Here is a 13,325-nt window from a genome sequence, read left to right on the forward strand (position 1 = left end):
ACACATCTAAGTAATCCATGTGTCAAAGAAGCAATTAAAAGGATAATTAGGAAACATTTTAAATGGAAAAAGAAAATGAAAACACAGCATAGTAGAATTTGTTGAATACCATAAAATAACACTAGAGTGATATTTATAGTACTAAACAATTCTGTTAAACAGAACAACTTTCTTAAGTCAGTGACCTATGTTTCTTCTTTAAGAATCTAGGAAAAAAGGGGGACCACATTAAACTCAAAGTAAGTAGGAAAAAATAATAAAGATAAAAATAGAACTCAGTGAAATAGAAAATAGAGAAAATAAATGAAACTGAAATTATTTGAGAAGATCAAGAGCATATAATATTGATAAACTAGTCAGACTTGATGTGAAAAAAAGAGAGAAGAGACAAATGGGTCAGATTTTATCACAACTGATTCTACAGATGTTAGTGCATATCAAGGAAAATTTATAAATAATTATGCCAATAAATCCAACAATATAGGTTAACTAGACAAATTTCTTGAAAGGCACAAACTAATAAACCTCATGCAAGAAGACATATATCATTTGACTATTTGAAAAATTGAAATTTTAGTTAAAAACCTTTCTTCAAAGGAAACTCCAAGCCCAAGTGGCTTCACTGGTACATTCTAGCAAGTATTTAAGGAAGAAATAATGCACAAATAAACACAAACTGTCTGTAGTAGGCAGAATTTCAAGGTGGCCCTATAAATTTCCAGCCCCTCGTGTACACACACCTTCTCTCAGTCATTCAACCAAAAAATAATCCAGGTATTACTGTGACAGAATGCAATTAACATCCCAGATTAGTTGACTTGAAGGTGGGGAGATTATCTGGGCAGGTCTTTAGAAGTAGAGCTTTTTCTCAGGCAAGTCACAGAGGAGGAAATGAGAAAGACTTGAAACAGAAATTGGATCTGTTGCACTGTTGCTGGCTTGAAGACAGAGGGGGGCGTGTGGCAAGGAATATGAGGAGACCCTAGGAGATGAGAATGGCCTGACAGCTAGCAAGGAAGCAGAGACATCAGTCCTACAACTGCAAGGAAATGAATCCTATGAACAAGAATGAGCATGGAAGTGGAGGTTTCCCCCCAAGCCTCTGGGTAAGATCCCAGTCCAGCCAATATCTTGCTTCCAGCCTCATGATATGCTGAGCAGAGTATGCAGCCAGCCCACAATGGGATGCTGAGCTAATAAATTGTATTGTTTTAAGCCAGGAAACATGCACTTATTTTGTATGCAGCAAAAGAAAACTAATACTTCCCAACTCATTCTATGAAGTCAGCATTACCCTGATAGTAGAACCAGACAAAGGCATTACAAGAAAGGAAGGTAATCGATTAATATCCTTCATGCTCAGTGATGCAAAAATTCTAAACAAGGTTTAGCAAATTGAATCTAACAATATATAAAAAGGATAATCTACCATGACCAAGAGGTTTATCCAGGTATGCACTGGTTCGTTAACATAGCCATGTTAACCAATTTAAAAAGAAAAAACAGAATAATCTCAACAAATGCAGAAAAAGCATCTGACAAAATTCAAAATCCATTCTTGGCTTAAGAAAACTTCAGCAAACCAGGAACAAAAGTGAACATCTTCAACCTGATACTCTATAGTTAACATCACACTTAATGGTGAAATACTAAATGCTGTTCCCCTAAGACTGGGAAAAAGCGAAGGTGACTGCTCTCACCACTTATATTCAACAGTGAACAGGGGGCTGTTTCCAGTGCAGCAAAACCAGAAGAGAAATAAAATCTAGCCAATTTAAAAGGAAAACAGAAAAACAAACAGTTTTTATTCCTGGATGGTATGATCATCTATGTGGAAAATTTAATTGACTCTATATGTGTGTGTGTATATATATATATATATATATATATATATATAATGTGTGTATATATATATGTATATATATACTGACAACAATCAAAAATTGAAATTTATAAAACAATAGCATCTACAATTATTTAAAAATGAACTATTTAGGGCTTCCCTGGTGGCGCAGTGGTTGAGAGTCCGCCTGCCGAAGCAGGGGACACGGGTTCGTGCCCCGGTCCGGGAAGATCCCACATGCCGCGGAGCGGCTAGGCCCGTAAGCCATGGCCTCTGAGCCTGTGTGTCCGGAGCCTGTGCTCTGCAACGGCAGAGGCCACAACAGTGAGAGGCCTGCTTACCGCAAAAAAAAAAAAAAAAAAAAAGATGAATTATTTAGTTATAAATCTAACCAAAGATGTATAATATCTGTATCATGAAAACCACAAAACCTTGTTGAGAGAAATTAAAGGAGACCTAAAAAAAATGGAGATATATTTTCTTATTTATGTGTTGGAAGACTCAATACTTTTAAGCTATTGCTCTCCCCCAATTGATCTATAGATTAACACAATTCCAATCAAAATTTCCACAAACTTCTTTGTGAAAAAGGACAAGCTGCTTCTAAAAGTCATATGCAAATGCAAAGAACCTAGACATCTAAAACAGCTTTGGAAAAGAAAAACTAATTTGCAGCACTAACACCACCAGACTTTAAAACTCATTATAAGCTCCAGAAATCAAGACTGCCATATTAGTGTCAAGATAAACAAATAGATTAAGATAAACAAATTGATCAATAGATCAATGGAACAGAATAGAGTCCAGAAATAGATATATGGACACATATATGCACCACTGATTTTTTCCTATTTTAATTTATTTTATTTAATTTTTAATTTTTATTGGAGTATAGTTGATCAGCATTAGTTTTTGACAAAGCTGCAAAAGCAATTCAGTGGAGAAAGGAAAGTCTGAAAAAATTGGATATACGTATATGAAATTAAAAACAAAAAAAATAACTTTGGTCCATAACACATACTAAAAAACTGAGACAAAATTAATCATGGATCTAAATGTAAAACCTAAAACTATGAAACTTTGAGAAGAAAACATAGGAGAAAGTCTTTGTGACCTAGGATTAGGCAAATACTTTTTTTTTAGATACAACATCAAAGTATGATTATAAGTAAATGATTTTTTAATTGACTTCATCAAAGTTTTGAAATGTCTGCTCTGTTGGGTGAATAAAAATACAAGCCAAGACTGGGAGGATATTTGTAAAGCCTAGATCTGATAAAGCACTTGAATCCAGAATACATGTACATAAAGAATTCTCAAAACCCAGCAATAACAAACAACACAATTTTGTAAGCGGGCAAAAAATTTCTCAAACACTTTATCATGGTAGATATATGAATGGCCAATTAGTACATGCAAACATGCTAAACATCACAAATCATTAATTCTATGCAAATTAAAGCTACTGCATACCTACTGGAATGGCTAAAATTTAAAACCATACCAAGTGCTGGCAAGTAGTTGGAGAAATTGGAGTGCTCATATACTGCCATTGGGAATGTAAAATGGCACATCCACTTTGGAAAATAATTGGCAATTACTTTAAAAATTAAACATACTGGTACCATACGAGCCATTCATTCTACTCCTAGTTATTTGCTCAAGAGAAAAGAAAGCCTATGTTCTTTCAGATATTTGTACACAAATATTCATAGCAACTTTATTTGTCATTGCTGTAAGATGGAAAGAACTCAAATGTCCATCACCAAATAATTAGATAAACAAAGTATAGTGTATCCATACCATGGAAACAACTCAGCAATAATAAATTAGCCATTGGTATACACTTCAACCTGGATGAATCTTGCAGTAATAATACTGAGTGAAAGAAGCCAGATAAAAATTCTGTATGACTCCATTTACATAAACTCTAAGAAATGTAAATTAATCTATAGTTATAGAAAGCAAGGAAGGGATTGCAAAGGGGCACATGGAAACTTTTGCGGGTGATTGATATGTTCACTGCCTTGATTGTGGTGATGGTTTTATGGATGTATAAATAAATTAAAACTTATTAAATTGTACACCTTAATAGGTATACTTAGTATGTATTACAGGTCAGCCATACCTCAATTTTTTCAAGTAAGAGTTACAACAAATCCTAGTGTAGTATCCATTTCTAATAATGACACATTTAATACAGTTGAACAAAATTGATTTTAAAGTTTACAATGTCCTGAGAAAGAGTGCTTTGACAATTCCTTCTAAGTTAGTCTCTAACTGAAATGGAATTCAACCAGTTAGTAGACTCACTAAACATTTTCTTTTTTAAGATTTAGTTAAATGGTTCTATCTGTACAAGTCTTCCTACTCTCCAATTAAAACAGCAAACACAACAAAAGCCCATCTATAGATACCACTGAGATTTGTGTTCCATAGTTAAGTTGTAATCCCTGGCAACAAATCCTTGTCATTTGCAAATCCTTGTTCCTCTCCCTCCCCTGGGCTTCAGCCTGTGAGAAGTGGAAGTAGGAGACAGCAGGCTAATGTCAAACTTTATTTATTCAAGTGTATTCCTTTAATATGGGGCATTCACTCTCCTTTAGCATTTGTCCTAAGTGGAAGTAGGCATAGCCTATTTTAACCCACCCATAAAATAAGCAAATAAAAATATATGTTTACTTCTCTTTGTTCCTTATCCCCTCTCAAACTCACCTAAAAATAAAAGAGCTCTGTTTTATATGAAAAGACCCATGCATGCAGAGATTTATTTCCTTAAAATCTGGCATCTCTATAAAGAAAACTGCCTATGTAGAGCCATATAAGAAAAAAAGAAAGAGGTTATTTTTAGTCCATCGTACGTGTATTTTAGAAAATACCTTTGCCATATGAATTCATGGAGGAGGGTCTGTCTGAGATGTGATCCTTTTATTCTTGAAAAGAGGGCAACAGAAACTTCTATAAAACCTATCAAAAACCACAGGATGAGTCCAGAAGGACTGGGGGAGGCTGAGTCTCTGAGACACAGCTGGGTCTCCTTAATTTTGAAACTTACCTAGGCCTTTTATGTCATTGTGATGGGGCTGTGCCTTTGCGTAAGAAATGCCCTCACACTCTACAGGGCTTGCCATAGGAGGGGCGAGGCATGACTTAGCAGAGCTTCTTTGCAGATTACTGGAAGCCTGTGTTCCTCCTGCTCTGGGTTGTGCAAGGATAAACCCAGCACCACTTAATAGGGCTGGTGATTTTTCTTGTCCTTTACCGTTTGGAGAAGGATATTGACAGTAGAGCATGCCAGGTCGTTGACTCGTGTACAGTGGAAACTGCCAGAGTGCAGAGCAGAGAACCATATCCACCTCCTAAACTTCATGCTCTTCATACTAGTGATGAAGTCCTCAAACAAGATCCAAAAGTATTCTTAAAAGTTCTGAGAAATTACAGTACGTTAAAGGTTAACAACACCAGTGATGTCATTTGGATATCATGCACCCTACACTGTACATCTCCTGATAAGATGTGACAATAAAGGTACTTCACCTAGGTGATACTTGTGCCAAAAACAAACAAACAACACCAAAAACAAAAAACAAACAAAAACAGCTAGACCCCAGTCTAATCAAAAGAAAAAAAAAAAAGACCAACCTAGATTGGAGGACATTCTAAGTACACCTGGCCAGTACTCCTCAAGGCTGTCAAGGTCAAAACCAGGAAACTGTCACAGATCAGAGGAGACTGGGAGAAGTGACGGCTAAATGTAGTGTGGTACCCTGGACTAGATCCTGGAACAGAAACAGCCCATTAATGGAAAAATTGATGAAATTTAAACTCTGGAGTTTAGCTGATAGTAAATACCAATGTCAGTTCTTTAACTGTGACAAATGTATCATGGTGTTTTATGACATTACCAATGAGGGAACCAGGATGAAGGGTGTTCAGGAACTCTGTACTATCTTTGAAACTTTTCTGTTAATCTAAAATTACCCTAAAACAGAAAGGTTATTAGAGAAGCTCAAAAATTATTCTGAAAAAGGATGTTTGTACCTTGTTGAAACAAGTATTTAAAAAGAAAATTTATACTGACAAGGATGATGGGTAAATAAATGAAATAGGTAAACTTATCTAAGCATATGATGTTCTTAAATCTTGGCCTTTTTGCTCTAAATTTCATTGTTGGCTTCCAAAAAAAAAAAAGTTGGAAAGTCAGGTGAAACTAACAAGTAATTTGAATTAAAAAATGAAAGTCTTTAGAAAAATGTAAGTTCCCAAATCTATGGGACATAAAGAGCTACACAAGGGAAAAGGTAACACTGGATTTTTTTGTGTGCCCCCCACTTGTGCAAACACATATCCAATGTAACACACAGCATATAATTACTGTTTATGCAACTGTCCCATCCATTACACCTTGATTTCCTTGTGAGGCAGTAGTCTATAAATTGAAAAATAGTCTTTAGAATCATCAGATATAGTATAAATAAATCTCAGCTTTCCAACTTACTAGCAGGGGCTCTAAACATTTCTCTAAGCTGTGCTTTAATCAAATTAGGTACTGCTAACTAATCTTCCAAAGTTCCTGGGAGCATTTCACAGGTACTCAATAAATGTTACTATCTTTTTTCATTAAGGTGCAGAGAAAAAGGTGTGTTTCCATGGAAAATTATGCATTGCCTAGAGCAAATCCTTCCAGAAGATCTGATTTTAACCTCTCATTGCCCTTGAACTACTTTATAACTTGATTATTTTTAGATAATTCATAGCAATGCAAAATAATCCTTCTGTATAGTTATGCAAATTAATTCTGTCTTGCGGAGGGACCACTCTCCTCTCTACCTTTGGAAAAGGTGGTTTTGCATCCATTGGCAAATTCATTTCAAGATTCTTTTAATCCATTGTTGGAGGAGGTCATTGAGTGGATGTGACCTCAAGTTGACCCTCGAGCTGGACCTGGGCAAAGAGAGGCTCCTCGTACCTTCCCTGTTTTTGGAATGTACGCTCTGTCCACCTTTCCCACAGTGGGAAACATTTTCAAGGATGTAGCCTTGAGAGAATAAGGTGTTCCTGAGACCATCTGAGTCCCATTAAGGTCTCTATATAAACTTAAAATTCTGGCAGGCAGGTAAGGAGATACTATACTGGTTCTATAGCCTCCCAAGACAAGCCTCCGGTGTAACTTCTCTTGCTTATTAAAACTGCTAGCGATCTGGTGTAGTCTGCCTCATTCTTCCTTCGCTCCCTGCCCTCCGTGTATGGGGTCCAGTTTGCAAACCAACACCCATATAAATTATTTTGTTTTGTTTTCCTCTTTGAACATTTAGCTGTAGCATTTTAGCAGGTTCCTCTCATTAATAAGGGTTTAAATAAAATCTCTGAACACATGTTCACCTGACATCTGTATAGGAGTCACAGTTTTACCATTTGGGGAAAATTATCCTTTAATAAGGATGTGCATATTATTTTACTCATCTTTGCATTCCCAATGCCTATCCTGATTTAAGATATGTAGTAAATGTTCATCAAATAGAATTGACACTGCATTTCAAAAATGCAAGGAAGAAATCTTGCAAACTGAGATGAAATTCAACAAAGACATTGGGCTGCCTACTGAAGGTCTTCATAGAGCTGTAAAGAAGGATGAAAGTTCCAATGTAAGGTCAGCAGTATTTTCCTGTGGGAGGCAGCTGTGGCCTTATCCATTAAGAGCCAGAACCCAGCCAGTCGTTGCTTAGGAGGAAATGTAGCTACTTTGCGGCTACAGAGCCAGAAGCAATTATTGCCATTTAAAGGATGCTGAGAAGGCTGTAGCGGAGGTAGTTTACCGTTAGCAACAGTAATCCTTAATGCATACCTGCTAACTATCCAAACAGTCAAGGAGCTCATGCTGTCCCCAAAGGCCTATGTGAAGCATTACCCAAAGGTAATGCTTAAGACCAAAGATTTTAGGTTCAGACTGGACTAGGTTCAAACTCCTGCATGTATTGCCTGCATGATCATGGGACCGGGAGAGCAATTTGCATGGCAACCTGGGTCAAGCACACAGTATCACTCAATAAAAGTAACTCTTACATTACAATTACTGGAGAACTGAGATAAAGTTGTAATCAAAAATCCCAAGGCAATTCAAAAGAGAAGACGGGATGGAGTATAGTTATTTCATTTGTGATAACATTCTAAAATTGCCTTCATTAATCACCATCATAGTTTAATGATCATTCAGCCCCCTGCCCTCATTTACTACTGGAAAACTGAAGCTGCTGGGAGTTGCTGAGGGGCTTTTCCAAAGTGGCATGTTAAAAGCATATCAGACTTTCTTTTAGAACTTAGACTCCCACCCTCCAGACTCAGAACTCTTTCTGAAATCCTGCACCAACTCCATGTCCCAGCTGGATGGCATCAGGGCAGCTTTCTGCTTCAAACACCCCATCAGAGCACTTTAAAGAAAAGTATAAAAAATCATGATGCAACTTTGAGTTTAGGAGGACCTGGGTGTCATCAGCAGTGCACCTGAGACCAGCATTCTGAACCTGAGGTTCCTAAAATTTTGCACAAGGTCTCTGACTTTAATGGCTTCAGCTAATTGACTTCTTGGATCCTTGTCAATTAGGTCAATTGTTTTTTTATAAAATTTATTAACTAAGCAATGATACTGGATCATCATGTTCAATAAAATGGGGGGGGTATGCTTACCCGTTCATTACAGGATTAAGACTGTAATTTTTCACAAAATTATAGAAATTAAAAATCTGACATTTATATACTTGTTAGCTCACAAAAGACCTTCCTTGGATAGAGGAGCAAAAGAACTAGTCACCTTTTCTTTTCTTCTTTTAGTCTTGCAATTAAGGGTGTGTGTGTGTGTGTTTGTGTGTGCACGCTTCTCTGTTCAGCATTACAGTAGGTATTTGGGGAATAAAAGAGAAAGGAACAACATCTAATCCCTATGAACTAAGAACCTAATAAAGAAACATATATGTCCACAGAAAGGCTTATTCAAACAAGTTCTTGGAAACTTTTCTCAGAAAAGCCTCAATCTGGAGACAGTCAGATATCCACTGATAGAATGGATAAACATGTGTGACGTATTTGTGCAATAGAATATATATTACTCAGCAACAAAAGGATTAACTACTGAAACACATGGCAGAGTGGATGAAATCTCATAAACTATGAGTGAAAAAAGACCTTTACACAAAAGAGTACAAATGTATCATCCCATTTATTTGATGTTGTAACCGGGAGTCCCCAACCCCCGGGCCGCTGACTGGTACTGGTCCGCAGCCTGTTAGGAACCAAGCCGCACAGCAGGAGGTGAGCTGCGGGCGAGTGAGCGAAGCTTCATCTGCCGTTCACCATCACTCCCTATCGCTCGCATTACCGCATTACCGCCATCCCCCCTCATCCCCGTCGGTGGAAAAACTGTCTTCCACGAAACCAGTCCCTGGTGCCAACAAGGTTGGGGACCGCTGTATCTAGACAACAGGCAAAACGAATTGGTGATGAACAAAACGGTAGAGCCAAGGCAGCCTGTCTGTGCGTGTTTGTGTGTGTGTGTGTAAGCATATGTGTTTGTGTATGCATGTGTGTGTGTGGAGAGGGAAGTACTGACTGGGGAGGGACATGAAGTAATTTTGGAGGTGAAGCAGAGATGTACTTATTAATCAAAACTCAGGAAATGGGCTTCCCTGGTGGCGCAGTGGTTGAGAGTCCGCCTGCCGATGCAGGGGACACGGGTTCGTGCCCCGGTCCGGGAGGATCCCACATGCTGCGGAGCGGCTGGGCCCGTGAGCCATGGCCGCTGAGCCTGCGCGTCCGGAGCCTGTGCTCCGCAGCGGGAGAGGCCACAACAGTGAGAGGCCCGCGTACCGCAAAAAAAAAAAAAAAAAAAAAAAAAAAAAAACCTCAGGAAATGTACTCTTAATACTTATACACTTGAATGTATATAAGATTTATATCAAAAGAAAAAATTCTAGTCAAAGTAAAAAGAACTCTAGTTAAAAGTACACATGGCAGGGAATGTGTAAGGATGTCTGCAGTTTATTTTGAAATGTGTCCAAAATTAATGGTCTATGGGCAGAGAGATACAGTTGTTTAGATGTGTAACAAAATGTGCAGTGGAATCTATGTGGTAGATACACAGGTTTTCATGGTAAGTCTTACAGGTATGTTGTATGTTTGAAATTTTTCATAATAAAATATTGAAAAAAAAACAATGAATTTGAGGAAAAAAAGAATTACACAGAATGAGCTTTATCATCTTCATCATCATTATCATCATGATAATATCCAAATATTCAATTTATTGAGAATCTGCTTTGGCTTTGATATATTCAAAATATTTATTACCTTTACACTAGTCTGATGTAGATAGTAATTCCAACACACATAAGGGAAATTAATTTGCTCAAAGTCACTAGCTGATAAGTAGCTGAACTTGAGCTTATAGTTTACACCAGTATTTTCTATTTGTTATTTGTTTATTGTTGTTTTTGTTCTCTATTGCTTATGTATATTGCATAAATCTATTGTTTATGACCACAGTGGGTCAAAAAAACAACTAAGAGTACAAAGTTCCAGAGACTCAAATTTGAAATTTTGTCATTCAGATTATAGGAAACATTGGGTAAACAGAAAAAGGAATGATCAACTTGAGTAATAATTCCATGGAAATATACGGATAAATCACGACAAAGAGCTAATTTGAAATGAAAATGTGCATGACTGATATTAAGTTGCAAATGGCTTTAGAAGTGGTGAAGTCCAATTGTGTAACAGGAGCCACTGGACTGGATTTGGGAAGGAAAGGAACACTGTTAGCCAAAGACAGCTTGAATGTACTGGAGTTACTCATTTGAGTACAGTAATAGAGAACCTGCCACTTCTATAGAAAACTTTTGATGATATATTTCCACCTTTGTTTGGCTTACAAATGAAAGATACCTGAGTGCTTTGGATCATGAGTCATATCTTTGATTATCTGCCAGTTACCTTGAAAGGCAAAGTCGCTCAGTGACTTCACGCTTGGTGGTCAAATTACTTTAGGTTACATTAATCTAGAATGCAATGAGATCTTGTCCAAGTGTCTTGAGAAAAAATCAGCATGTTCTTGGTATATTTCAAAGAGGATAAGAAGCAGGGTCCTGACCTAGAAGTTTTGCTAGGTGTCACTGGGACCTGGAAATGTGCCCAATTGGCATTGAAAAGATTGGCCAGTATTCAGAGTGGCAAGCCTTGAGTGAAGTCTGAAAAAAAAAAAAAAGAACCCTAGTTAAAAGTAAAGATACTATTTAGTAACTGAGGCAAAGATTGATAAGATTTGAGCCCTAGACTCATAAAGGCTTACATTTAAAGAGAGACTATTTCCCATAATGAGACTGTATAGGCTAAGATGTTGCTGCCTTGCTTTTGGCTGAAATTGGATCAACTCAGTGAATCAACACTGATGTCATGGCTATCTGTTCTCTGACTGGGTGCTGATGGACTCTCAGGTTTAAGAAGCTCAACAAACCCTACACAGATTGTTCATCAGACATTTACAAGAGGGCTGGACCCGCTTATCAGAGCAATCAGTAAGATATTCATTGTAACCAAGTTGAAAATAATAATAGTAACACAGTAAACTTTGGGGTGAAAGTACTAAGAACTTTGATCTGGTCCAATTTCTTCAAGCATTTGATCAAAAAAATGACACTATAATTTGGTGAAGAGTTATCAACTCAGATATTCTGACTCCTAGTGTCAGATTTTTAAAATTTTAGTCCAGTTTCTGGAATTATTCTCAGAGCCTTCTTGGAGACTGTTCTCAGGTTATAATCCTCAATTTGTCTTGAATAAAATTTTCCATAAAAAATGTTTAGTCAAGTTTCTTCCTTGTATAGAATAAATATCATACAGGTCACTGAGAGGTTATATGTTTGAGATCAAATCAAGTTTCTATAGGACTGTACTTCAGCTTCTGGCCACGATGGAATAAAGGAAACTAGATTTGCTCTCCTATACCTGGAAAAAAAAGAACAACCAAAATATATGAAACAACGTTTTTCAGGCATTGGACAACGAACAGCACAGTACCATGATCCCTGAGGAAAAGGATATAAATGAGGTAAGCCCTATTATTATCCCCGCTTGCTGTCTGGAGAGTTTCCAGGTCACAGCCCAGGGACGGGAGATCAAGCAGAGCCCTGGAGCCTCTCTGATTTAAGGAGAGATTAGGAAGGCCAAGGTGGCCATCATTTATGGGGGGAATTTACAGAGGAAAGATCTATAGGGAAAGAGAGAAAGAGAAAGACAGGAGAGACACAGGGATCTACAAAGGATTCCCTTCGAGCATTTGGCCAAACACTGATTAGCTCATGTGCATAAGGAAACTGCCAAGAACAGGAAAGAACCACCAGAAGGCGTAGGTGGAGCAACCCTTGCAGCTAATACAGGGCCGGGAATAGTCAAGTTCCCCTAAGACAGTAAGGAAAGTTGTCCTAACACATGGGCTAGAATCCTCAGAGAGGATAACTCTAGACTAGAGACTGTTCTGGATCCATCCAACAAAGCTTGAAAAAAAACCCTCAAGGGAATAAACGTATTTCTAAGTAACTCATCTTCATTTCAGAAAAAAGTCCCCAGATATTCAAAGGAATAATATTTTAAAAATTCAGCACTCAACAACATAAAATTCATACTGCATGACATTGAATCAAGATTTATTAGGCATGCAGAGAAGCCAGGGAAAAACCCCCACAATAGATAGGAAAATTAATCAACAGGAGAAAAACCAGAAATGAAACAGAAGATAAGGATTAGAAGTAGGATAAAACAGTATTATTAATATACGCTCTACATTCAACAAAGTAGCAGAAAGCATGATAATAAGAAACATAAAAGGCATACAAAAGATGAAAATACAAATTCTCAAGATGAAATATAAAATGTCTGTGATGAAAAATACATTGGATAGAATTTACAGCAGATAAGACAATTGCAGGGAAAAAAATTAATTAGCCTGACCATATAGAAATGGAAACTATCCAAAATGAAACATACAGAGAATAGAAGCCTAAAGAAGAAAGAAATGAACAGATCATTTGTGAGCTGTGGGAGAATATTAAGTGGCCTCATATGAATGGAACGGGTGTTTCAAAAAAAAAAGAAATAGGGTCATAAAAATGTTTTAAGAAATAATGACTGAAAAATTTTCATCATATCCAAATTTGATGACAACTATAACTTTCAAGTTGAAGAATCTCAACAAACCCTAGATAGATTATTCATCGGACACTTACTGTATATTTGTTGTGCTAATTAGGCGCGATAGGCAGCCTCTGAATTTATAACTTGGCTTCCTGGTGTTCATGCCCTTGTGTAATCTCCTCCCCCTGTATATGTGATGAACTTTTGTATCTAATGTAGAGAGCGTGGCAGAAGTGATGAGATGTCATTTCCAAGACTAGGTTATAAAACGATGATGGTTTCCATCTTGGTCTGTTTCTTTCTC

At 37.2% G+C, this 13,325-nt stretch overlaps 1 protein-coding gene across 1 annotated transcript in view; it reads right to left on the bottom strand.

Annotated features, from left to right (window-relative positions):
• LOC115861928 (growth factor receptor-bound protein 10-like) overlaps window positions 1-9,220 on the bottom strand; it is a 32,708-nt gene extending 23,488 nt beyond the window's left edge. The window contains 1 exon segment of the mRNA XM_030873178.2: window positions 9,216-9,220. Within this exon segment, the coding sequence (XP_030729038.2) occupies window positions 9,216-9,220 (5 nt within the window).
• Window positions 9,221-13,325: the final 4,105 nt, after the last annotated feature.

This window comes from Globicephala melas, chromosome 2 (genome assembly GCF_963455315.2).
Source record: "Globicephala melas chromosome 2, mGloMel1.2, whole genome shotgun sequence".
Classification (NCBI taxonomy): Eukaryota; Metazoa; Chordata; class Mammalia; order Artiodactyla; family Delphinidae; genus Globicephala; species Globicephala melas.